The following is a 25,646-nucleotide window of genomic DNA, read 5'->3' as shown; positions in this document are numbered from 1 at the left end:
GGTTTAATGAGCAAAACCACCTACGTATTTTCTACAAAGGCGAGGCCCCTCTCCTGCCTTTGCTCATGCTGTTCCTCCTCCACTGGCCCGCAGCCTCTCTGATCACCCCAAGGAAGACGGGCTTCCAGAACTCAGCACAGTAGGATCCTGGCTCCTGTGGGCCCACAGTGCCCTGGGCACCTGGACATACGGTTTACGAAGTCCATCCTCCTTGCAGTTGGAGAAAAGACAGTGGGCGAGCCCGTCCTCAGCCCTGCGTCAGCAACTGCTCCTCTCCTCTGTGGCCTCGGTGGGCAATGAACTCTGCCCCCCCCACCCCCTTCAGAGTTTCAGGGCAAAACAAAGGGATTAAGGAAGAACCAAAGGCAAGTCCTCTCTTACGACAGCATCAGACAACTGTTTCAAAATATATTAGATTTGGTTTTTATTGTAGAGCACACATATCAGGGCAAAGTGCTGCACACACAACTACAAATCATTTTTGGGAAAAAAGCTGTAAAAAAAAAAAAATAAAACTGCAACTGCTTTAGTTACGCAGTCCCGACTTGAGGAATCCACACTGGCAAAGGAGTTCTGGCCCCTGAGAGGGGCTTCTTGATGGTGGCTGCCCCTCAGCTTTCTGCAGCCTCTTCTGTAAGACTAGCCCCCTGGGATGGTAGCAGCCTGGGGACTGGGAGGGCCTCTGCTCTCAGCAGGCCTGGGTCTTGGCCCTGGCTGGCAAGAGGACATTCCTAACGAACCCAGATCAGCAAAACCTTGCAGCCTTCAAGGATCTGAGCGGGTGGAAACTGCCAAAGACTTATTTTTTCCCTTTCATTATTATTTGTTAAAGGACCCTTCCTTCCCCAGCTCTCATGCCCCTGAGGCGGAGGAGGCACCAACCCAGTCTGCAGGCCTGAGCTCTGGCCTTGGATGCATGCTACAGGCGGACAGAGGGGGCGGGCAGCTTCCTATGGGGACTGACATAGGGAGAAGGCCCAAGGAGGGCCGATGGAGAAGAAAGGGAAAGGAAAAGGAAAAAGCCAGGAGACCAAAGGAAAAAATGAAAATTCCGAACCAAAGAAAACAAAAACCCTACCACACACACAACAATTTTCCAGCCCAAACGCTAGACGCAGAAGGACGCCAGTCCCTCCAGCTAGAAACAACTCCTAAAACTGCCCCAACACGGCAAGTCTAACTGTTCCACACAATCACACGTGTATGCTTAAAAGGAGCAACCCAGCAAAGAGGCGGGCTCCTGGCAAGAGGTCAGGACCACTGCAGCTGGCCCCTGGGCAGACCAGGGACCCGTGGGCAGAGCAGGCCAGAGGGCATGCAGGAAGCCCGGGGTCTCAGCCAACTGAACAGCTCTGGGGCAACAGGGGCTGGCACTACCTAGGCCTCTGCCCGGTCATCCCTAACAATTGCTGCAGGAGGAGGGGGTATCTGCGTGAGCTGCTGGGGCCTGGAGAGCAGGTGAGGGGTGGGAGGGCAGCAGGCCCCCTGCAGAGCCGGCAAGGCAAGACCTCAACCCATGGCAGACAGCAGTGGGGGGAGGGGGAGGAGATTGAACTTCATTTACAACACTAAGATTTACATTTAAAGCAAAACAAGAATTTTTCTAAACCAAAACATTTTGTTGCTTTTAAATAAACCCAGCCTGACACAGCCCCACGTGAGGACAGCTGCCCCCCACGCCTCCAATGGCCACTCCAGCATGAGCTTCTGTGCCTACAGATGCCAACAGCCTTTCCATCCAGGAGGAAAACCAAGAACATGAGAACCAGGTCCTGGCCAATTCTGTTCTTCAGCCTTAACAGGCAACAAACCAAGGAAAAAAAATATAAGAACCAAAAAAAGAAAAGAAAAGGAAAAAAAACCCTCAAAACGAAACAAAAGGAGGGGCAGCTAGTGAGGATCAAGCCGAGTCCCGGAGGCTCAGGCCTCAGTGCCGCCGCATCTTCACCTTGCGGGCGGGGCTGCCCGCCGCCTCCGAGCAGTCCTCCCCGGGCTCGTAGGACTTGCGCCAGTAGTTCTCCGAGCTGAAGCTGCCCCTCCGCCGGTGTGTGGGCAGCAGCACCGAGCGCCGGTTCTCCTCCTTGTCCATCTCCAGGATCCGAGGCCTGTGAGGGAAGGGGTGGGGGAGGCGTTACCCAGAGACTGGCCCAGGGCCACCCCAGCTCACCGGGTCTCTACAGAGGGGGGAGGTGTGGCAGTAGCAGAAGCACTGGCACCGTGTCTTTGCCCAGCAGGTGCCAACGGTCACCCCTTGTCTTTGAGACATTCCCCGGTTACCCTGTGGGGTCTGCTGGGCTCTGAGTTTGGTGCCCTAGGACACAGCCAAGGCTGCCGGGCAGAAGGCGGCTTTCCTATCACAGCCTCGAGACCCTGCCTGGTTCTGCCATCCCCCTCGGCTTCTCAATCCTCCCCCAACTCCCACTCTCCCTCTCTGCTCACCAACCCCACTAGCCCTGAAACTACAAAGCTCTTGCTGTCTCAGGGTCTCAGCCCATACGGTACCCCTGGCCCAGACTGCCCCTCCCATACATCTTCCCCATCCTTCCTGTCTCAGCTTCAACAGCTTCCTCAGAAACCCTTTTGAAACAGGCCCCTGCTCTGCGGCCTTCCGAGGCCTGCACTTCCCTCCTAACATCCCATGTAGCCCCCCAGAGCGTGTGTCAGGGAGCAGAACCAGGGAAGGCGTGGGAAGGCACACCGTGTTCCACAGGCGGACGGCCAGGGCTTAGTTGAGAATGCCACCAAGCCCAGGGAACCAGACAGAAGGCACTGGAAAGGTGGACAATGCCCGGCTCCTAACCATCTACCCCAGGCTTCCCACCCATCTCGCCCTGCAGCCAGGCCGTGGCGCTGCTTTGCCGGCCTGTGTTGAGGGACCGCAGCCGAGTACCTGTGGGCAGCATCAGGGTCTGCCTTGCGGTGGGACCGCTTGGGTTTCAGAGCGGGGTCCCTGTTGCTTCCCGACAGACGATCTGAGGCATAGCTGGGTGGTAACACGGAGCTGCTCAGGGACTTTGTTTCCAACCGGGGCGCATCCAATCTCGTCCTGCAGAGGAAAAGCACGTGGGGTCACCAGCGGGCCTCTGGGGAGGGTGTGGCCCCATGAGACCAATTCTTTCTCTGGCCGGGTTAGGTGGAGGCCAGCAGTCTCTGCTCTGAGGTTCAGTCTCCTCATGGTTCAACTAGGAATTGGTCCAGCTGACTTGCAAAGACTGTCCTTCCCAAGTTCAGGCTTAGGAGCCAGGGATGGGAACACTTCTGTTTGGAGACTTCCAATGACCTGCTGCCCCAGGGGAAGGATCCCAGGGCTCTCTCAGCTGGACGAGGCAGCCCCACCTCACCCTCCTCTGGCCCACAGATTCTCAAGGGACAGCTACTGTGCCTGCCAGAGGACTGAGGGCCCCACTGGTGGGCACCAACACACTCCAACAGACACATCCACCCCTTCCTGAAACACCAGACAGGAAGGTTCCCCTGGTCCAGGCCTGTGGAAGGACTGGAGGGGAACAGAGTAAGAGCTTCCCTACCCTTACACGGGGACACCAAGGCTATGGTAGAGCCAGGAGGAGGGCCCAGACCCAATCCCACATTCACGCTTGGCTCTGGTCCCACCACAGCCACCTGGCAGCTTCTGCTGGTTCCAGGACACTGACCAAGCCAAGGCCAGAGGGCTTCTGAAGGCAAAGCCCCCACCTAGCACTGGAACACCACTCAGTCAAGGAAAAGCATGCAAGTATGGAGGGGAAAGAAGGGATGGAGAAACTGGGTGGGGGTAGCCCAGGGCAGCGATCCGAGTCCTTTAGGAAGTCAGGCCAGGAGGAAGCTGGCCTGGGAAGCCTCAAAGAAGCCCGAAGGCCTCTTGTGTGATACAGAGGCCAGCAAGTCAGGCCGCTGGCAGCAAGGGGCAAGAGAGAGGCCTGGGGCGGGGAGTGATGGGGGCACAGCTGGCAGAAGGCCCTGAAGATATCTTTCCCATGGGCTGCTGGACACAAAGGAACAACTGGGCTCTGAGGAAGAAGGTGCTATGGCCCCTCAAAGGACATCCTCACAAGACCGCTGGGGGAAGAGAGCAGAAGGGGAACCCAAGAGCTGCCTGGGGTTCTTGGGAATGACTGCGTCCGGTCCTCATAACAGAAGGGAAGACTAGGTCAGTTAGGAGGGAAGTCACGTGTGCCGGGAAGTCCTGGGAGAAAAGTCTAGTCCATGTGAGACTCCAGGCCTCTTAAGACGGGGAAGCCAGAGGGGCCCAGCTGCACTTACTGGCCCACCGGTCTCGGCCTCCACTCTGGGGACCCCGGGCTACAGGAGACAAGACCTAGGAGCAACAGGAAGATCCAGCCCTGAGGCTGCCACTCAGAGTATGGGCTAGTCACCATCCCTTTCGGGGCCTGTCTCCCCATCTGAGCAAAGGCCTCTTTCAGTTCTGAGGGTCTAGAGACCAAAGACAAGTCGCCTCCTTCAAGGCTAGGATCCTTTCTAGGGGCACTGGGAAGAGGCGGTGCTGGGCACACCCAGACCTGAGGATGGGAACCAGAATCACCGAAGCCCCGAGAGCTCTCGTTGACCAGGCCAGGCCTCAGATCCCTGTGCTGAGAGCTCACACCAAATGTGACATGAGCCAAAAAGCTCGGCTCAGAGGACTCCAGGGTCTGAAGCCTCGGGAAGGAAAGCGCCCCTCCAGCACTGCCGAGCCGAGCTGACCCGAAGACCCCGCGGGTGCTGGGAGCACACACCCCGGGCAGAAAAGCCCGTGTGGGCAGGACCCGCGGCCCAAGACCGCGAAGGGGTTTCCTCGGGTGAGTGAGGCGGGCCAGAGAAGAGCAGCGCCACCACGAGGCGAGCCTGGCCCCCACGCCTCCGGGGCTGGAAGGCACGTCCTGCCACGCAGGCACGGCTGGCACACACGCTGAGCCCTGGTGGGGCCCGCCCTTCCTGAGCTGCTCGCGACTAGGGCGGCTGGCCGGGCAGCCGGGGGCAGTGGTGGGGGCCCCTCGCTGTGGGTCGGGGACTGCTGGGGAGACAGGTGGGACCAGCTGAGAGTGGACAGAAGCCAGGCACACGGACAGGCTCTGCGTCCCTCCAGCTGCCTAAGAGAAGAAGAGACGGAAGGCGCAGCTGCCCGCACAACAGCTCTGCTACCATCAGGGCCGGCCCTCAGGGAAGGAGTGATCAGAAGCAGCCCCACCAAAAACTCAGCCTCCCACACCGACTTTGGGGGCAGTAGGAGCTCTGGGGCCCAAAATGGCTCCCGACACATTCCCTGGGGCTGTTACAAGTACATCTCAGAACGGCTGGAGGAGCTCCACTTTCGAAAAACCACCAAGCTGCAAGAAGCCGGGCTAGAGCCACCAGCAGTGCGCCTCCAGAGCACACCCCTCTCCTCTTAAAGGGCAGCCAACTCCCAGGGAGCAGGCCAGGGTTCAGCAGACAGAGCCACAGGTCTGGGGGCAGGAGGCCCGGTTCTAGCAGTAAGGTCTGGGCCTGCGCCTCCTCGGGTGGTAACAGGAGCCAAGACCTTCCTGACAGATCTGAGCCAACATCCAGGGGTCGCGGCCAGGCACCCCAGGTATGTCAGGACAGCCCCCAGGACAAAGCGTGGACTGGGCCTAGGTACTGGGAAGCCGGAACCAAGGGAGGATGGCCAAGCATTAAGGTAACATTAACATGTGACCGGAGAGGAAGGGAGGAGACTGACTGTCTAGGCGCTGCCCTCACATTCCTTTATCCATCATGGACTCCTGCAGAGAAGCCGCTGGGGTGGGGCGGGGCGGGGGAGGGGGAGAGTGCGAAATCAGAGACCCAGTCACTGGCCTCAGCCACACAGCTGCCACCCCAGGATGCCCCTGAAGCCCAGGCAGGCTCTCTTCACCGCGGCAGAGCAGAGAGCTGTCCCGGCACAGGCAGGCAGAGCAGAGAGCTGTCCCGGCAGAGGCAGGCCACCGTTTCTGGGAGATGGGGAACCAGTTTGCACTTCAGGCCCTGCTGCCAACCACCCACAACTGCTGGTTCTGCCCTCCCCAAGCACCCTTGTGCTACAAAGCTGGCTTTCCCAACGGAGCGAGCAGGCAGGGCGCGGTGAGGCAGGCCTGTCGGAGTACTCCTCGCCTACAAGTGCCCTGGGCCCCAAGGTCTACTCTCCTGCCCCTCTAAGTATCAGACTCCCGCACAGCCCAGACCCCCACCCATCCCTCCTGCAATAGTCCCGCCTCCCAGCCCCCACCAACACCACACGCTTCTCTCCAGCTCCTGCCCTGCTCTCCCCGCATGGCAGTGCTGACACGGGTGCAGCAGCCTGCTACGGTCAGAGGAGACTGAAGGACACCCGAGTGGATCACCCAAAGAAAGGGCACCCCAAGCACGTACATGGTCCTGGGCTCCCAGCAGACCTCCCCCGACCCAGGCCAACAGAACACCCAGTCTCCAAGGGGAGCCTCTCCAAATCGCCCAGCCTGGTTACCACCACGCCATCCACGCCACATGCGCGTAACCCAGGGCCTCCACAGACGCCAGCCAGACCACAGGGCCAGGATCAGGGTGCTCAGGGACCCCCCAGTTCGGGCCCTGGTAAGGGCTCACTGTCCTCCAGGACACCAGGAGACCTGACACCGGGGCTGCTGACCACCACGGCTCCAGGCCCCCCTCTCCTCACACTGCACCTGACCCAGCACAGCCGTCCTTATTCCTACCCCTGCCCCATCGAGATTACAGGGGGCAACGGTGAGGAAGGGCCGAGAAGCACACACAGCAGTCTCGAGTTTAACCATCTCCAGCATCGCAATGGCCCCAATTTTCAGGTAAGAACACAGGGCTCAGGTAACCAACTTGTATTCAGTGAAGAAGGGACAGAGCCAGGCCTCGAGCCCAAGCCAGTCACATCCCTGGCGGCCTCACCGCCTCCTTATTCCTCAGGCAGGTTGTGGATACACCCAATCCCTGGACTCCCGGGGAACAAAGGTGGGTAGTCCTTGGTACCAGGACAAAAATCATGGAGACACAAGCAGTGGCAGACAGGTGTCCCGGTGGGGGCCATGTCTCAGGCCTGACCCGGATCAGGGAAACCAAGAGCTGAGGGACAAAGCCCAGAGCACACCCTCTGCTCATCCACGCACAGAGCCTTGCATTCGGCTGCTCTGCTTTCTGGGAGGGCCTCCCTCTGACCCCAGGGACCCCTGGACCGAATGACCCAGGAGGCCGTTTAGCCCAGCCTCCCACAGGCAGTCTCTCCTAAACAAGCCCCCACCTGCTGCTCCCAGGCCTCGGTGCTCCCCAGGGCCCTCCACACCTCTCGCACAGCAGCGAGCGCTCTGCCGAGCTCCGACGGGGTCCCGCCCCGCCCGTCTCCACTGTGTTCCCCACTCGGAGCCTCTGTGAGGAACGGTGCCTCTGCCTGACCTGTCCTGGCCCCTGGACCTCTCCAAAGCCTGCCTGAGGCCCACACACCACCCCTGACTGCCTTCAGGCGGCACCTCTCTGGAAAGCATTCCCTGACCAGCCCCCGGTGAGGCGCTAAACCTTTACCTTCCCCAAAAGGTAAAGTGAATGAGAAGAGACCACACTCACCACTTTCCCAGCACCAGCACAGAGCCTAGCACACACCAGCTTTGATTAACATTGGACAAGTGACTCTCCAGCTGCTTTTCCAAACTTCAGCTCCACTTGACTAGCAGCAAAGGAACAGGCTATTTACACCGCCTTGAGCCGTTTCCTCTGGTTAATCATGCAGGAACACAAGTCTCGTAGGCCAACCCGATGTAGGCCTGGGGGCCTCCTGAACACCAAGAGATTGGGTGCCCTGGCCACCAACCAGAAGGCCCTGAGGGCCACAAGCCATCGCCTGATGCTGAAGTTTGGATCCACTGCCTCCTTCCCCTCACTGCTCCTCCCTTACAGAGGCCCTCTATACTACCTGCCTTCAAGCTCACCAATTCTGCCTGGCCAGCAGTTTCTAGCTCAGGAGCCAGAGCTACCAAGCCTGTCCCAACAAGCCCCCGAAGCTGCAGGTCATCTTTCTGTTTGTTTTTGCTGGGCCCCAGTGGACACGCTCCGTGCTCCTAGGACAATGCTCACTCTGCTTGTGCTGTCTGAGCATGCAAAGTGCCCACCTATCACAGATCCAGCCCCAAGGGAGCGCTGAGTCTCCTACATGCCCACCTTGGGTGCCTTGTGCACACAAGATGCTTCATGTTCCCAAGTCGGGAATCCCTGCTCAGAGATCACTCCAAACTGGCTAGAGAAGCCGAGGCAGCTCACTGCCTGCTTGAACCCCTGTCCAAACAGAGTTCACACCCTCCACTCTCAGGGTTAATGTGTGGGAAGCACTCTACCCGGCGCCCGGCACCTAGGAGCTGGATGCTTGGCAGAGGACAGCACACAAGGCCCTTAGAAGGTCGCACGTCAGGGAACCGTGGGAAAAACCAAATACTCCCCCACCCCAATGACTGCCACACCTCGGAAGTTGGCCAGCCTCCTGGTTCTCTAACCAGTCATTTAAAACTTAAACCACACTTCCAAAAAAAGTAGGTCCAGCTTCCCTGCCAGGGGAACCAACGATTGGCAAAGATGCATGTTGGGCAGCTTGCTCTGGGTGGGCTGGGAAACAGCGACATTCCAGAAGTTGGGCGCATTCAAGAGCTGACCAACCTGCAGCTGCAGCCTCACCCCACACACCCTGGAGGGTAGCCCCCTACCGTTTAAAATACTCTCAGCCACCAGCTCTCTACTGGCACAGCAGAGGCAAGAAAGCCCTTCTGTATGTGAGGCTCTGGGTTCTTCAACTCACAGCATCCACCCTGGGGCAGGGCTCGGGGTGTTCCACTGTGCAAACCACCAAGGGCCACAAGATCCAGCAACAGGAGACGGAGGTTCAAGGCCGCACTCAGCCATTTACTGGTTGTGACCTCAAACAGATGACACTAAGCTGCAGCCTAGGGACTGCATTCCTGGGGAGGCTCTCCGAGGGTCACTCCCAGCGAGAAACTATGGCACCACCTCCTACGTGAAGACTCAGCATCATCCACGTGCAAAGGAGCCGTGTTCTGCTGAACCAGGAAGCACTTGACCGCCGCCCACCCGTTTCCCCCCATGAGGCCCTTAGAGAGACTACCGCAGTGCTGACCAGCCTGAAGTGGTGACAGAGGCCCCAGGCCCTCCCTCTGCAGCCTGTGCGATCTTTATCCGAACCTAAGAGAAGGCAGAGCTGCCTCCACCCTACCTACCTGCCTACAAGGAGCAGGGCCGGGCTCAGTGCCCAGGTCCCACCTGTCGGGATGTGGCCTCACCCAAGGACACAGAGTCAGCCAGGCACCCACCAAGGCCACATCCTTGACCCCTGGGCAGCGCCTGAGCCAGGATGCACCCCTTTTCATCAGGTCACCAGCTTGTCCTTTTGTACCTGGTGCTGCTCATCGACCGGGGAGCTGTCCTCCTCTGGACTGGCCTCAGTGCTGGGACTCAGATGAACAAGGCTCTCCCTGCCCCCCGACAGAACACATCTTTGGAAACTCACAATGGCAAGTGTACAGGCTGTGACAGCAGGGGGCAGGGGATGGGCTGAGAGAGCTACATGTATATGATGCTTCCCGTGTGTCAAAATGGTTGACCCTTGAGCCTTGAAGGACGGCTAGGTTAACCAACTTTCGGTGCGTATATGTGGGTCACCTGGGGGGTGGGGGTGGGTCAGAAGGGAAAGCATTCCCAACAGAGGCCACACTGCTGTGAGAGTCTGGGACATCAGTGCGTGGGCCACACTAGGAGCTGCAGGTAATTTAACGTAAGTGGGAAGGAGATAACAGGGAGAACATCGAGGGAGGAGGCTGGATGGACAGGCAAAGTCCAACAGAGACCTTGCATTTTACTCTGCAGGCAAGAGAGCTGCCCTTGCCTCTCCTCTGGTCCCCTGGGTGGGCTGCCTACAGCTGGGCACTTCACCAGCTCAGCAGCCTAGGGAAGCTGCGGAGGTGGGGGCACCCATCCACTCCTTTCCAGCCCAGTCCCTGGCTGGCTCCTGGACCCACTCAGGGCAGAAGGTCAAAAAGCCCAGTCACCCACAACAGCCATTCTCCTCGGTCAGAACGCTACAGGGGCTCAGCTGGCCAAAGAGCTTCCGGGGTGAGCTGGTTAACAGTGCAGAGTCCTGGTGGCGCAGTGGTTAAGAATCCGCCTGCCAGTGCAGGGGACATGGGTTTGAGCCCTGGTCCGGGAAGATCCCACATGCCGCGGAGCAGCTAAGCCAACTTGCCTCAACAAAGAGTAGCCCCCGCTCGCCGCAACTAGAGAAAGCCCACGCGCAGCAACAAAAAGACCCAATGCAGCCATAAACAAATAAATAAACAAACAAAAAACAAAAAACAAAAAACAAAAAACAACAACAGTGCAGAGTCCTAGCTCCACCAAGGAGCATCTGGCTTGGGCAGCCAGGTACAGGAGCCACCGCTCGAGGGAGGAAACAGCCAGAAGAATGACCCAACACTCCAGCTCTGGCCACTTCCTCCTGCACCTCCAGTGAAGCTTTCCCTGGGATGAGCTATTGTGGGGGGCTGGGAAGGAACACCTAGGAGGCGCTGCTCTGGTTCTGCTCCCCCCCAACCCTCATTCCTGCCCCCAACCCTCATTCCACCTGGTCTCTGGCTGCCACTGGAGGTACCAGGCACACCTGACAAGAAATGACTGGGGAGGAAAGGCCAGAAGGGAGCAACACATTGGCCTGCCTCACTTCCGGGTCCTGGGTTTTGGACTGTGCTGGAAACCACAGGAAAAGCAAGCGGAAAAGCAGATAAAAACCTTTCTTCTGACGGATTCCGGGAATATTCTTAGGCTAGAGGAGAAATGCTGCCAGGCTGATCACTGTCTGGAGTTCCCCTAAGTGCCCAGTGCCCTGCCCGCACCGCAGGACTGTCCCACAGGTCTGGGTCATCTCTATTCTACAGATGATAAAACAGACTCAATGTTCTGACTTGGCAAAGTGGCAGGGCTGTGCCAAAGAGACATCACCACCACAATGTACTGGAGCTCCGGACCCAAAGGGCCAAGATGCAGAAGTGATAAACTGAAGTTAAAAAGATGACAAGCCAGGGCTTCCCTGGTGGCGCAGTGGTTGAGAGTCCGCCTGCCGATGCAGGGGACGCGGGTTCGTGCCCCGGTCCGGGAAGATCCCACGTGCCGCGGAGCAGCTGGGCCCGTGAGCCATGGCTGCTGAGCCTGCGCGTCCGGAGCCTGTGCTCCACAACGGAAGAGGCCACAGCAGTGAGAGGCCCGCGTACCGCGCAAAAAACAAAAAAAAAAACAAAAAAAAAAAACGATGACAAGCCAGAGAGTAAGGATGTACTTAAAAAAAGAAAGAGCTCCCAATGGCCAAAGCTGGGACAAGCTGAGCACAGAATAGACACCACGAGTCCACACTGCTGTCAGGAATGAGTGAATGAAGAAATAAACAAGTGGGGGAGAAGACACAAAATCTCCTGTGCAGAAGGATTCCAGGAATCTGTGTGGCGACTCTGCCCTCAAAGAGGTGGCGCTCACCCCCCACTCCTTACGTGTGGGCCGCTCACAGCGACGTCCCTCCTAGGAGGACAGTGTGAACAGGGGGCAACAGTGACAAACACAGCCTCAGCCGGGCGCTCAGGGTCAGCGTCGACAGTGGAAGGTCCTGCGCCCTGGACGTGATGTGAGGAGAACAGCGCTGCCCCTCTGCAGTCTCCTCCCCAGACCCACAACCCCCGTGTAACCAAGAGGCAACACCAGACACACCACAACTGAGGGACCTTCCACCACACACCTGGCGGTCAGTGTTACCACGAAAAAGGCAAGTCTGAGAAAGTGTCGCAGCGGAGAGGAGCTAAGGTGACACGACAACTGCACATCCTGTGGGGTCTGGGACAGAAAAGGACGTGAGGAGAAACTAGGGAAATGTGAGTAAAGGATGGACTCCAGTTAACCGTCCTGGATCAGTATTGGTTTCGTGACTGTGATGAACATACCACACTGATGTGAGACATTACCAGGAAGGGGAACGGAGAGCTCTCTGCTATCTTCCCAACTTTCTGTAAACCTAAACCTGTTCTAACAAATAAAGTTTACTTAAATTTAAAAAAAACACAAATAAGGCAAGCTATAGGACATCCTGCTCCAGCCTGGGTCTAGGCACTGTCCTGCTCACTGACGACTACACGAGCCTGGGCAATCAGCCAGCCTTCTCAGGACCCCTGCCTCAAGGCAGGAATGTCTTGACCCAGCATTTACGTGGTCAGTCCATTCACCTCGTGAGCAGAAAAAAAAGAAGTGCTGGCGATGCCAGGATTGGCAATGTTGGTCAGTACGTCCCTGACCCCCTAGCCAAAGAAGAGGGACAGCCACAAGCCATGCGCCTGCTCAACACGCAGCCAGCCACCCACCTACGTCCCCTGTCCTCACTCCCTGCTCCTCCCAGAAGTGAAAACCCAGGCATTTTTAAAGCAAGCTGCTGAGGCACAATCTAAAAATACTCAGTGAGAAGCACACGTGACAAATCAGAACCAAGGAGGAAGGAAAAGGAAGAGGTGGGGGGAGGCAGGGTCTGGAAGAATGTCCCCCAAATCCTGTCTCAAGACCCAGCCCACAAACACTGGGAGTGTGTGCTTTTGCTCAGCCCTCATGCTGAGGGCTACTGACAGAGGAACCCAGACCTCCACCTGCAGTCAGGTCTGCAGGAGCCAGACACCAGGACACTTACTTCCTGAGGATGATGACTGCTCTGCGCTCCTTGATGTCCTGAGGCCGGATGCAGTGAGTGATTTCATCAGCAGCATATCCACTGAAAAGAAACACAGAGCACGTGAGCATGGAGAGTGGATGGACAACCAAAGATCCCCAGGGTTACGGAGACAGAAATAGGGTCCTGGTCTTAATGGCCACCCTCCACCCCATTACATGACAGGTTCAAGGATCTACGTGGGAGGAAATACGTGTTAAGTTCCAGGATGCTTTTGCCCAGAAACCACTGAAGGGAAAACCTGGGATGAGGTAAAAGCAGGTCTTAAAGCAGAAGCCGAAGCAGGAATCTCCTTGCACAGGCCAGGAGCCCTTCTTTCAAAGGGTCCCCAAGAGGGCACACCTTTAGTGGCTTTGGAGGCCGATGGAGTGACTCAGGCCAGACCCTGGGGAGAAGATAAGAACCGCATCTCCCCCTCCCCCACCCTTGGGCTGGCAGAGGAGGCCAAGGCAGACACTGACAGCACTGAGTCACCAGAGAGAACTAAGGCTGCAAGGTTCAAAAAGAGAATTTGTCTACTTAGAAAAAAATGCTTTCAAAAACCTTCATTTTGGGGGATCCAAAATCTTGAAGACAGCTGTGTTTGGAATATTTTAAGAATTCCCATCACACTCAAGTATCTATTTATTTTCTTCATCAAGTTACATGATTTTGAAAACTGCTCAGACCAATGAATGTGGGTAGATGGCTGTCCTCTTCACAACTAATGTCTGTCCGATTTGAAACTCTGGAAGCAAACTCAGCTCCCTGAGTACAGGCCCTCACTGGGAGCCTGGCAGCCATGAGGCACTCCCACCCCGAGTTCCACACTAAGCCCCCCACTGAGCCAAGGCAGCTCCGCAGCCACAGGCCTCCTCCCCCTGCTCAGGGTTCCCTGGCTGCCGCCAGGACCACCAATCTTCCTCTATTCAGCTGCTAATCAGCTCCTTCTCAAGGGTAGCTGTGAAGACATGGGTGGAGCAATGGTCAGAAACACCACAGGCCTGGGAAGGACTCCTCAAAATGGCCAGGATGCCCCAACGTGGGCAAGAACTAGAAGCAAGAGTGAATAAAAAATAAAAAGTCCTAGAGAGAAGTACCTCTGATTCAGAAATCTGATTTGGAGCCATGTGGAGGGCGGAGAAAAGAGCTCTTATTTTAGGGATTTTCCCCTTTGAGCTGCTCCTGGACCAGAGGTTTTCAATTTTCTCTGTAAATAACAGTCCCGTGAGATAACTACGGACAAATGTCCATAGTCAAATCAATCTGGAAATATTGACGAGTTTAATAAAGTATCGGTACGTTAAAGGACCTGAGAGTTACTACAGCTGAGTTTAACTGAGCACTGACCAAGGAACCTTCTCTCAAACAACACCTATTAACATCTGCAGGCGGGAGTTCCCTGGTGGCCTAGTGGTTAGGATTCAGTGCTTTCACTACAGAAGCCTGGGTTCGATCGCTGGTAGGGGAACAATCCCACATGCCCCGCGGCATGGCCAAAATACAAAAAAAAAAAATTTAGGGACTTCCCTGGTGGTCCAGTGGTTAAGACTTCGCCTTCCAATGCAGGGGGTGTGGGTTCGATCCCTGGTCAGGGAGCTAAGATCCCACATGCCTCGTGGCCAAAACACCAAAACATAAAACAGAAGCAATATGGTAACAAATGCAATAAAGACTTTAAAAAATGGTCCACATTAAAAAAAAAATCTTTAAGAAAATATCTGGAGCTTCCCTGGTGGTGCAGTGGTTGAGAGTCCGCCTGCCGATGCAGGGGACACGGGTTCATGCCCCGGTCTGGGAGGATCCCACATGCCATGGAGCGGCTGGGCCCGTGAGCCATGGCCGCTGAACCTACGCGTCCAGAGCCTGTGCTCTGCAACGGGAGAGGCCACAACAGTGAGAGGCCCGTGTACCGCGAAAATATATATATATATATCTGGAGGCCCAGAGAGAAACGCCATACAAGGATCGAGGAGTTGAAGAGACCTGGGTTAGAACCTGAGCTCTATCACCTTAGCTGAGTCACATGCTGGGCCAAAACCTCAGCTCCTCCAACTGCAGGGACAGCAGTAGATTCTTGGGTGTTCATGTGGTGGTGCTCTGTGCTCTGTCACTTACGACATTCCTTTGCGGTGACTAACGATGAGATTGTTAAAAGGGTCAGTGCCTCCTGTCTTCTAGACAGAACTACAGTTATATGTCTTCCTGGTTAGCACCCCTGGAGAAGAGCAGTGGGAGGCCCACCTGCAGGGCTACCGTGAGAATTCAGTGAGATAATGCAGGGTGCCTGGCACCTCCATTTACTGAGCACCTGACACAAGCCAGGCGTCCTGGACAACCTTCACCCAGGCTCCCTGCAGCAGAGGCCTCCTGGGCCCCCTCCCAGGGCTAGGAGCTCTAGGTCTCATCCTACGCTCTCTCTTGTCACTCCACATTAGGGGAGTGCAGATCTGGGCTCCAAGACAGTCCCATATTAACACGGGACTTTCCCAAAGAGTGAAGTCCAGTTCCCCAAAGGCAATCCAAGGCATATTTCTAAGGCCTAGACCTGCAGTACCGGTTGCAGGCTACCTTCCTTACTGTTAACGAGTGTTACTAATCTGTTTGACTTGGCTATAGGACCTGCCAAGGGCCCTGACTTCCCATCTTCAGCAAGGAACTGCATCCTGTAACACAGAAGCAGCAGATCCAGATGCTGGTCAAATTTTAAGTGCCCCCACCTCCCAAAGTGCACTAGAACAAAGAGCAAGTCATGCCAGGTTCCTGTCCCCCAGCCCAGGCCTCAGAAGAACTAGTGCAGAACCAAGACCGCACGGGCCCACAGAAATGACCATGGCGCTCACTGACCCCCACCTGAACAGCTCACTGGCACTGGTCTTCTAGAACTTCCTGGCAGCTACGACACAGCCTACTGACCCCGTCCTCAGTATCAAGCTCTGCTGGGAGTGGGGGGCTCCAAGTCCTGATCAGAGGAAGCTCTTCTGTCCAAACTTCAGCAGAAAGTGCCCAAGAGAGACCACAGAGGGTTATTTACTGCTAAGGAACTTACTTGCTACAAGAGAAACTGTTTGAAAGTGCCAGTCTGCCAGCTTGAAACTTAATATACCCTGGGTCCAGGCCTAACCTTGGCATGAAGAAAAGTTCCAGTGCCTCCTCCTCTTTTGTTTTCACAGGGAAGAGAGAGGGGAAATACCTGAGGCTGGTACTGCCCTGCGCTGAGCCCAAGCACCACCCCCACCCCATGCAGCAGTGACTAGTGTGCCGCAAGCACCCAGAGCAATAGCCTGGCTGTCACCCACCACACTATGCCTTAGAGTGACTCCTGGAAAGTCTCCCCTCTCTTGGAAAGCTCTGCTCACCTCCCCAGGCTGGGTTCCCCCACACCGCCCACCCAACCCGTCTCTGCTACTGCAGTTCGGCCTTGTGGCAATCGCCCTCCCCACAAGACAAAGCTCTGCAAAGGCCTTACTCATCTCTGCATACAGCAGACGCTAGATGACGTGTGTGTGTGTCGAGGCCCAACGTTCCTACTGCTGTGAAGACTCAGTTTCTACATCTGCGAAACACAGACTGCAGCAAGTCCTTCCTCGGAGGATCCGGTGCAGGTCAAAGGAGGAGTCTGGAAGACTCTTCATAAGGGGCTGTGCAGGACCACACACCTCTCCTCTAGGGCACAGCCTTGGAGACGGAATTATTAAGGCACAGTTCCAAGGTGGCCGCCATTCCCCATCTACTCTGTGCCCTGCCCAGGGCAGACAGAGCCAGAGATGGAGGGACTGGCCGAGATCACCAGGACTGCCTGGCGACACCTCCCCCTAGCGGGGGCTGCCACTGAGAGGCCTACAGGACCTCACTTAGGATTTGGGGGGGCAGCAGGCCAGCCACCTGGGCACAGGGGCAGAACTGTGAGCTCAGACTCAAGTTATAATCACACCTGAACCTCCTAGAAGACACATGGCCTAACACGAAGAAGCAGTCCTGGGGCTTTCTGAACCCAGAAGGAAGAAGGTCAACCTGCTCCAAGTCCCAATTCTGTACACATCAAGGTATAAATAGAAAGCAGCTGAGCACAGAAGCAGCTTGTTTCCAGACACTTCACCAAAACCTCAAGCCTTTGGTCATGTGAAAGAGAATCAATCTTCGCTAACAACTCTAGGACTTTAATAGCCCCATTTTGCAGAGGCAAACTAATGCCCAGAGAGGTTAACTAACTTGCCCCAAGTCAAACAGCTAAAGTGGTGGCACTGGAACTCTAATCAAACTCTCGGTTTCAGTGTCTATGCTACACTGGTTTTTGTTTTTTGATGGGAGTGGCGGTGGGGAGAGGCAGGTAACAAGGGGTAGGAAGAAAAAGCCCATCTGTGTTTCCCAGTGACAAGGTCCAATCTGTAGTGGGGGCCTCACTGACCGCAGCAAAGGGTACAGGTAGTCCAACCATCTCCAGGGAAAGAGTGCGCAAAGATGAGCCCACGCCCGCAGCGAGTTAGCATCATAACCCAGTAATGGCGGCACACCAACGGCCCAGCCAAAAATGGCCAGCCAGCCCTGAAACTTTTATGGCCTATTTATTTTCTGCTTTCTCTGACCTTCATGACTAAGACCGTCACTAGCCGGCTAGCTTCCTCTCCTTTGCTGCCCTCTGCCTTCTTCTCACGCCTGGCAGAACCAAGGCCAGCCAGCACCCCGCAGCCCAGAGCTCCTCCTGAGAATAAACAGCCCTGACTTCATCCTAAAGTTCCTCCCCCTCTCACGGAATCAGGAGATTCCACACAAGAGATGTGGCCCAGACCTATGTGCCCTACATTCCCAGCTATTTTAAGCCAGAAGGCTCAATTCTGCTGTCAACCAGCTGAACACCATCCGTCCTCTGCCCAGGACTGAAGGGGTGCCCGCTCCACCCAGCATCAACTGTTATCTGGAAGTCACAGGCTGCGCCCACCACTGCGTGTCTCACGGCCGGGCGATACAGTAATTTCCAGACAGGTGACTAAGGCCTGGGTCTTTGGGCATGTGGCCACCGCAACCACAGACCACTCAGCAGTGATTAAAAATAGCAGCAAGTATGCAATTAGCCTTGAGGTAATTATTCCAATTAATCCATCTGAAATTTGTTTTAATCTACCATTTACCATACAGAAAACAGGAAAAGGAATACAAGATGAACTGATATAAGAAAAGATAAAAAATATTTCTCTAGAGAACAGCATTAAGACAGGACCCACTCAGGCCCAGCATGGAAAGGTTACAAAAAAACAACTGCCAGCTGGGTTTGGAAAGAAGTTTGAAGCAATTCCAGAAGGGTCTGTTCTGGAATTGCTCTAAATGCCCACGTCTGGACACTGCTGAGTCAATGTTTGCCACACACTAAAATCCACGCTGACAACTATTAAATATAAAACTGTATTCCTGCCATATTGCCTTGGACGGGTACAGACACCACTGCCATCAACAACACAAGTCTGAGTCAGATAAGAATTACTAGAACCCGTCCCTATCTGTAAAGAAGCACTGTCTTCATCAGCCCCTTCCATTGGCAGCTTTACAGCTCATCACCTCTGCGCTGGGATACTTACCAGGAAGTGAAAGCAAGCATCCCCTCTTACCAGCTCAGGGAAGAGCCCAAGCAGGACTTGCACAGAGGCAGCACTAACAGGCAGGTGTTCACCCACCTGCACAGCAAGTAAGCTCACAGAGCTAAGTGAGCAGGTGCTGGAGGATTTAAATTAGCAGGGGTGTCCGGAACCTGAGAGCAGTAGCTCTCCCCTGGGGACGTTTCACCCCCCGGGAGACATGTGGCAATGTCTAGAGACATTTCTGGTCATCACGGAAGGTGCTTCTGGCATAGTGGACAGAAGCCAGGGATCCGGCTAAACGTTCCACAAGGCACAGGACAGCCCCCACACGTCAACAGGACTGCGGCGGAGAAGCTCTGCTCTAGAGCCTCACCGAGGCACGCCACACCAGAACCTCTACCTCAGGTCCAGGCTGGCTCTGAGGACTGGTAATGCGCTCCAGCTGCCTCTAGTCGGCACCTAGCCCTCAGCTAGCCCCTCGTGCGCTCCCCTCCGCCGCACCTCTGCGCCGCACCTCTGCTCGGCGGCTAACTCCCAGTCACCTCCTAGTCCCCTTTCAAGTTCCTGAAAACCTCCGAACTCCACAGTGGAGTAAGACGTCCCCCCAGTGTACTCCTGCGGTTACCTTCCTGGGCTGTAACTAACCGTCTGTGGCCTCCACCGGGCCGTGAACTCCATGAAGGGAAGAGTCATGTTTAAGGCTCCACCAAATCCCCAGCCCCTTCCCCGACAAGAGAGCAGGGGAGCACGAAATGGCTGTGTATGAAAGCACCCACGTAAGGGTCGAGCCTGTGCCAGGCCCTCTGCTAGACACTGAATCACCACCTTTAGCTCTGATAGGCTGTGCAAGTTGCCATCACCCTATTTACAGATGGAAAGGCCGGCTCAGAGAACGCCCACAAGGTCCCAAAGCAAATGAGAGGAGAGCTGGGTTCAAAGCCTGGGGCAGCACTTTTCAGGACGTGGCCGAGCCTCCCACACTGACCCCTCAGCCAAGTCAGAACCCAGGCGGAAGGGACTGGGAAAGCCTCGGGACTTCCCTCTTCTACGGCAAAGCTGAAGAGGGTTTTCCTGGTGATGCGATCCCGCTGCTAAGCGCTAACAGACCTGCGCTTTAAGAACCTGAAAACTCTCTTCAATACAGGGTGTGAGTGTGTGGGAGGGAGGGGGCTCTGCAAGTCACAAACTGCCTCTTGTGGCCCCCCCTTTACACACCGGACCACTGCCAGGCCTCCTGCTGACAACCCTGAGGACCTGTGATGATGTGGGAAAGCAGTATCCCGTTAAGAGAGCAAATGGCCCTCGTGTGAGAGACCCTTTTAAGCACGGAGAGCCCTTCAATGGAGTCAGGCCACTTGGCAGAGTGTGCCCTGGAAATGCCATCTTAAAGGCCTCTGCCAAGACATCCATGTGGAGCACCACGCAGATCTGAGGAGAAGCTGGGAGCCCACATGACAAGGGGGTACCTGAGAGCTAAGTGGCCCTCTAGCTTCCAACGCATGAGGAAGCCGGAATACTGCCCCTGCTGCCACTGACTTCGCAAACTTTCCCCTCAGGTGACGTGGTGGGTACCACACGGCTCTGCTGGCATTCCCAGATGTGAAAGCAGCCTCAGCTGTTCCCCTCAAATGAGACAGAACACTTGCCTCAGGGCACTGAGAGGGCTCCGGGGACCCCGCTTCTCCCCATGACCGTGGCCCACGGCACTGACCGAAATTCAGAGGTTAAGCTGCTCACAACACAACTGCAGTGCCTGCCGATCCTGTACTAGAATGTGGTGGTCAGCCAAGCTGCAGTCTAGATCTCCTAAGAGGTTTTGGGGATTACTGAAGTACATCGTTCCATTTACTTGTTCCAGGGCCGGAAGCAGGGAGCTTCCAAGTAAATTTTCTGCTTCATATAAACAGCAAAGGTGTTGCAGCAGGCAATCTTAGATCTGAGGGCCAGGGCGCTGAGCTAACTCTCAGCAGGTTCTGGGACTGAAAATAGGCCAAGAGCCTAAGATCTGCTGAACAGCTACAAAGCCTAATACCAGGAAAAAGACAAGCTTTATTTTGTTTCATAGGGTCCTGATTACAGGTAACTCATCTTACAAAGGACCAATGGGCTCTTCTGCAGCCAAGAGGGACTGAATTTTAAGTTTGCTGCACTCTATTCCTGGTCCAACCCCTGATCTGTTCAAAGCCAGGGAAGCCACTCCCCCTCCTGGGAATGGAGAACGTGTATCAATTAAATACGCTCAGGGGCCTTCCTCTGTGAGGATGTCCTCTCTTAAACGAATCCACGAACATGTTCTCTGTTAAAAAGACCAAGAATGGCAAAGTTGGAAAGACTTTTAGACGGTAATCCCAACTAATTTTTTTAAAAACTCAGACTTGGAAATAGAGACCCAAAATGGAAGTGACTTGCTCAAATCACGAAGGTAAAGAGACTCCGAAAACCACCCTTCTAGAAAGATGCCTTTAGATTAGTTCCGGGTCAAGTCTGCGATCTCGTCATATCTGCCCACGGGATAGAAAATTCTAGCTTAGCCCAGCTCCCTGCTTTCTTACTGCCTGTGTTTTAAACGCAGACCCCTTTCCCCGCCCCCCACCCCCGCCCCGCAAACAGAAGCCTGGGTCAGAAGCGGAAAGCGCGGGCTCCTGGGGGCCGCTCCCACCTCCCAGGCGGTTACCTGAGCACAGTCACGCTCCCCCTGCGCACCGGCAGGGAAAGCACGGGCTCCGACACCCGGATAGGCTTGAACTGGAACTTGCAGCCGAAGCAGAGCGCGGAGTCGCTGAAGAAGGACACGGACACGATGGGGCGCTCGAAGATGTGGATGGGGTCCACGTGAGACACGATGCAGCCGCCGGGCTGGTAGTCGTTGATGACGGCGCTGTTGACGAAGCCCTCGGGGATGACGCGGTGCTCCACCAGCTTCTGGATCACCAGCTGGTGCACCCACTCGGGGATCTCGTCCACGTCGCCCGGCGGGTACAGGCGCTCCTGGCCGGGCCCGCGCTTCTGCAGCTGGGCGCCGTACGTGTAGCCCTCGCCGAAGAAGTACTTGTTGCGCAGCGGGGCCCGGTCCACCGTGTGCTCGTTGTACAGGCCCTTCTCGGCGCGGGACACCACCTCGTCGATGCGGGCCTCGATCTTGGCGCACTCGTCCTGGCTGAACAGGCGCATCTGGCGGATACCGCTCTTCACCTTGCGCGCTTCCTCCTCCTTCTGCAGCTGTTGCTCCTCGAAGTCGCTGCGCTCGGGGTCCGAGTCCTCTGGGTACTTGCGCTTGGCCCCGGGCGCCGCGTAGGGCTCGGCCGCGGCGGCGGCCGCGGCGGCGGCGGCCACGGCGGCGGCGGCGGCGGCCGCGGCCTCCCGACTGCCCGCCTTGTAGTTGTCCCGGGACGTCATGGACTTGAGCTTCTCCCGCAGGTCCGTGTAGCCGCTGGCGGCCGCCATGGTCCACGCCGCTGCTCTAGGGCCCTCCGCGGCGGGCGGGGCGGCCGGGCATGGCTCTGGGGGACGCGCCCGGGCCCCGGGCCGCAGAGGCCCTCAGCGCCAGGCCCGCGAGCGAGGCCGCGCCGCCCAGCAGGGGCGTCGAGGGGCGGCGGGGCGGCCTCAGGGGCGGCGGGTCATGCGGCGGCGGCGACGGCGACGAGGCTCCCTCCTCCTCCGCCTTCTCCGCGTCCCGGGGGGCAGGGGCGCCGGCAGGGCCTCATGCCGCGCAGGGCGGCCGCGGAGGCTCGGCCCGACTCCTGGCCGGACCCTGGGACGCCCGGCTCGGCCCGCACTTTAAAGCGCTCCTCACGACGTCACGGCCGCCCGCCCGACGTCCGCCAGCGCCGCTCCTCAGCGGGCGGCTCCAGGCGCACGCGCAGTACGACCGGCCACGGCGGCTCCGCGTGCAGCGAGCATGCGCGCGCCTGCGGCCGGGTCAGCAGAAGGGCCGGCGCACGCGCAGACGGGGGCCGTCCACCGCCCCTCCCCCACCCACTGAAGGGCTCCGCTAACGCCCCAAACTGTAGCCTGCCTCCTGTCCGCGCCTCCCCCGCGGCCGTAGGGCTCCCTCCACGGGGGTGCGCTCACGCCGTCAATGCTGTCGCCACGCTACGTCACGGCATCGTCCGAACGCCCGAAATCGCCTCAGCCCCCAGCGCGCAATCACCAGGGAACCGCCACAACCCAGCCTGCCCGGTCACCGCCCCCTTGGCGCTTCCACTTTTGTCACTGGGCCACCGGCCACGCGCCGGGCAAGCCCAGACGGCAGCTTACGGAAGCCGGTTGGCGCGCATGCCTGTCAATCCGGCGGTCGCCTTGGCTACTGCGTCCGTCCCCTAATTAGCGGCGGGCGGGCCGCGAGGACCCCTGAAGGGTGACCGGGTGGCTAAGGGAGTGCCTGATTGGAGACCCGACCGCAGGGAAGTGCTCAGCGCGCAAGGATATGCTCCGATTGCGGCGCCAAGAGCCCTGGCCCAGCCCCTGGCCCGACGGCTGCTGCCACAGACACCGCCCCCTTGCCGCCGCCCGGCGTGGACGTTGCCCTAGTCACGTCCCGGCGGCGGCGCGTGCGCGGCCCTCCTGGGCCGGGCGCCCCCGGGACGACGGGGAGATGGGGACGGCAGCCCGGGCCGCGGTCCCCGGAGTCACTGCTCTCCCGGGCGCCCAGGCCTTTGTTCAGACCCTCCCGGCCCCTGATGGCGGGGCCTGCACGCGTGGTCACGCTCCTTGGTCCCTGTCCCTCCCACCCGTTCCTTAACTGTGGTTTTTGGAGGCTCGGCTCACCCCTCTAGCAGCCTCCCCAGATTCTCACTGGGATGAAATGCATCTTGGGTTTCGTGGCCTCGCCACCCTGGCCGTTGTGCCCCCAGCCCCTGCGCCCTCTCCACCCACCGCCCCCGGCTGGTCGGGGCTTGAGCTCCAGACCCTGCTACCCAACAGACGTGGGTTTGGACCTTGACCTCCTTACGGGCTGTAGGACCCCGGACAAGAAATGGGAATGAAATCAGTGCCCATGTGCGGTGGGTGTGAAGATGAGACAAAGTCCTGCATCCTGTACATTAAGCAGAGAGGACCACTGGCCTCGAGTGTGGGCCTGTTTCCACGTCCTGAACTAGGGGCCTACCGGTCCCTGGTGGGAGGTGGGGTCTGTCATGGGGCCACAGAAAGTCCAGGCCAGCAGGGCCTGTGGGATGGGGAAGCCTGGACACCCGGGACCCTGGCCCTGACCCTCCCTTCCAAGCAGCAACGGGGCAGGCGTGAAACCCGTAGGGAATCGGCTCCTGCCCTTTCCTGACCCAGCCTGGTGGGCACCGCTGGTGGTGGCGGCAGGAAGGCAGCTGCAGGTGGTGAGAAGGTGGCCAGTGGGCAAAGCCAAGGTCAGGCGACTAGGCTTGGGCCCCAGTCCTGCCTGGGCCATTCTATGTGAATGCCCGGGCAGGGCCCCGTTGCCTGCATATTGGCAGTTTGGCTGCGAGAGCTCAGGCCCTTCAGAAGCCCAGCACCCACCTCTCAACGGCCCACCAACCGGGGGCATCGGACTCTGCACGCACACCTGGTGGCAGGGAGCTCACTACCTCATTCATCAGAAAGTCCTGCCAGAGACCCCTGTGCTCCGCTCACCAGGCAAACATGGGAGTCACCTCTCCAGGGCCCCCAGACACCCCCTCAGAGGCTTCCCCATGCTCTGCAGCCAGGGCCCTCCACTCTCCCATCCGAGCCTTAGGGGGAGGCAGCTCGACTCTGGAGCCAGCCTGCCTGCCTTTGACTCTCGGCCAGGCCAGTTAGTGGTTACTTGCTTCACCTCTGGGCCTCAGTTTCCCCACGAAGACAGGACGTGACTGTCTCAGGCTACCATGCCTCCCAGATGTGTCTCCTGTGTTACCCCATGCCAGGCTGCGCACCCTGGGGCTTGGTTCCCTCTGCTCTGGCTCTCCCCACGTCCACCTGGAGTTCCTGTCTTTCTGGGTCTGGGGGCCACAGCAAGGTCTGATTCTCCTGCTACCCGAGTCTTCCCATTCTGCCTCCTGGGGATTGTTACCTCTGACGAGGGCTCGACCTGCTGGTGCCACCACTGAGGCACCAGAACAGCTGTTAAAACATGAGCCTGTGCCTTAAGGCCCAGGTCCTGAAATCCTGAAGTCCTGCTGTTCAGTTACCCAATGCTGTGTAGCAAACCTCCCAAAACTCAGACCTCAGACACCATCCAGCTCAGGAGTCTGCATCGTGGCCAGGGTTGGGCCGGGAGATTCCTCCCGGTTCCAGGCGCTTCAGCTGGGGCCTCACTCACACGGCCCACTTGCATTCTGCAACCCAAAAGTCCTCTCACCTGGGCAGAGCCTCTTCTAACTGGGAGCAACTCCCGGTGCCTGGCATTTGCCTAGTACACAGTAGGTGCTTAATAGGTACCGAATAAGTAAATAAACCCCTCCTCTGACACCGTGGCTCCAGCCAATTATGCCCCCACACACCTATCCAGCCCTCCTCCTCCAAGCCTCCCCTCCCGCACAAGTTCCCCAAAGCACTAGCACTTCCAATCAACATTCATTCATTTATTCTTTCATTCATGCGACAAGTATTTTTTAAGTACCTACTCTGCGTTAGGCATTGTCCTAACGTTAGGCTTTGGGGGAAAGAGTAGGGAACACTGTTTTCTCTGTTTAGAATGTTCATTCCCCTTCCCTCCATCTAGTCCTATAGCAAACTCCTACTCATGGTTCAAAACCCAACCCAAACATCCCATTCCCTGGGAAGCCCTTTCCCAGCCTTCTCCCTCCCCAGCCGCTGACATGAAACATCTCTCTCCCTCTACTATACCATTCTCAAATATTGTGTGGCCCATCCAGTGATGGGGTCCTGGGGTTAGGGCTACCCAAGGAGTGTGGGGTAGAGGGGCAGGGGCCCACAGGGAGAGGTAAGGACAGATATCTCTGCTGGAAGCTCTGTTCAGGGGAACCTGGGCCTCCACCTCCTGGCTCCTCCCTCAGGCTCATTTTCTAGTCACTCAACAACCATATGGAGAACAGGCTGCCAGGCATACCTTTTATTTGCACAGAAATGACCAAGAGCCAGGAATCCAAGCTCAGTAGCAGTGCAGGGGCACCTGAGGCGGGGGACATGTGAGGGACCAGGACAGGGAGATGGAGCAGATTTGAACAGCAGACCCCAAGAAAAGCAAAGGCAGGTTCAGTTTGTCTAGGCTACTGGTGTGGGGCTTCCCTGCCGCAGGGGGAGTCGGGGCAGGGCCACAGTGGTAGGTGGCAGGAGGCCCCACTGGTCAGTCTTTGGAAGTCCCTCCTGCCATGGGACCCAAGTTTGCACACTGCAACTCCATTCCAACTCTGGATCAGTCTTCTCAGGTTCCTGGG

The 25,646-nt window shown here is 57.3% G+C and overlaps 1 protein-coding gene across 1 annotated transcript; it reads right to left on the bottom strand.

Annotated features, from left to right (window-relative positions):
• Positions 1–399: 399 nt before the first annotated feature.
• ALKBH5 (alkB homolog 5, RNA demethylase) lies at positions 400–22,491 on the bottom strand. The gene is made up of 4 exons (XM_060081623.1): positions 20,972–22,491; positions 12,707–12,787; positions 2,891–3,046; positions 400–2,105 (listed from the first exon to the last, which is right to left on the bottom strand). The coding sequence occupies exons 1-4, from the start codon at positions 21,739–21,741 to the stop codon at positions 1,928–1,930; spliced, it is 1,185 nt and encodes a 394-aa protein (XP_059937606.1). The 5' UTR covers positions 21,742–22,491; the 3' UTR covers positions 400–1,927.
• Positions 22,492–25,646: the final 3,155 nt, after the last annotated feature.

Source organism: Mesoplodon densirostris, chromosome 18 (assembly GCF_025265405.1).
Source record: "Mesoplodon densirostris isolate mMesDen1 chromosome 18, mMesDen1 primary haplotype, whole genome shotgun sequence".
NCBI classification, from domain to species: Eukaryota; Metazoa; Chordata; class Mammalia; order Artiodactyla; family Ziphiidae; genus Mesoplodon; species Mesoplodon densirostris.
Note: the sequence above shows the minus strand (reverse complement) of the source record. Positions and strands in the feature narration are given on the sequence as shown.

Coding starts and splice junctions, on each gene's coding strand:
- ALKBH5 (XM_060081623.1), bottom strand. CDS start 21,741: ATGGCGGCCGCCAGCGGCTACACGGACCTGCGGGAGAAGCTCAAGTCC. Junction 3,047..12,706: donor GCAGTCATCATCCTCAGGAA/GTAAGTGTCCTG, acceptor TTTCCTCTGCAG/GACGAGATTGGATGCGCCCC. Junction 2,106..2,890: donor GACCCTGATGCTGCCCACAG/GTACTCGGCTGC, acceptor CTTCCCTCACAG/GCCTCGGATCCTGGAGATGG.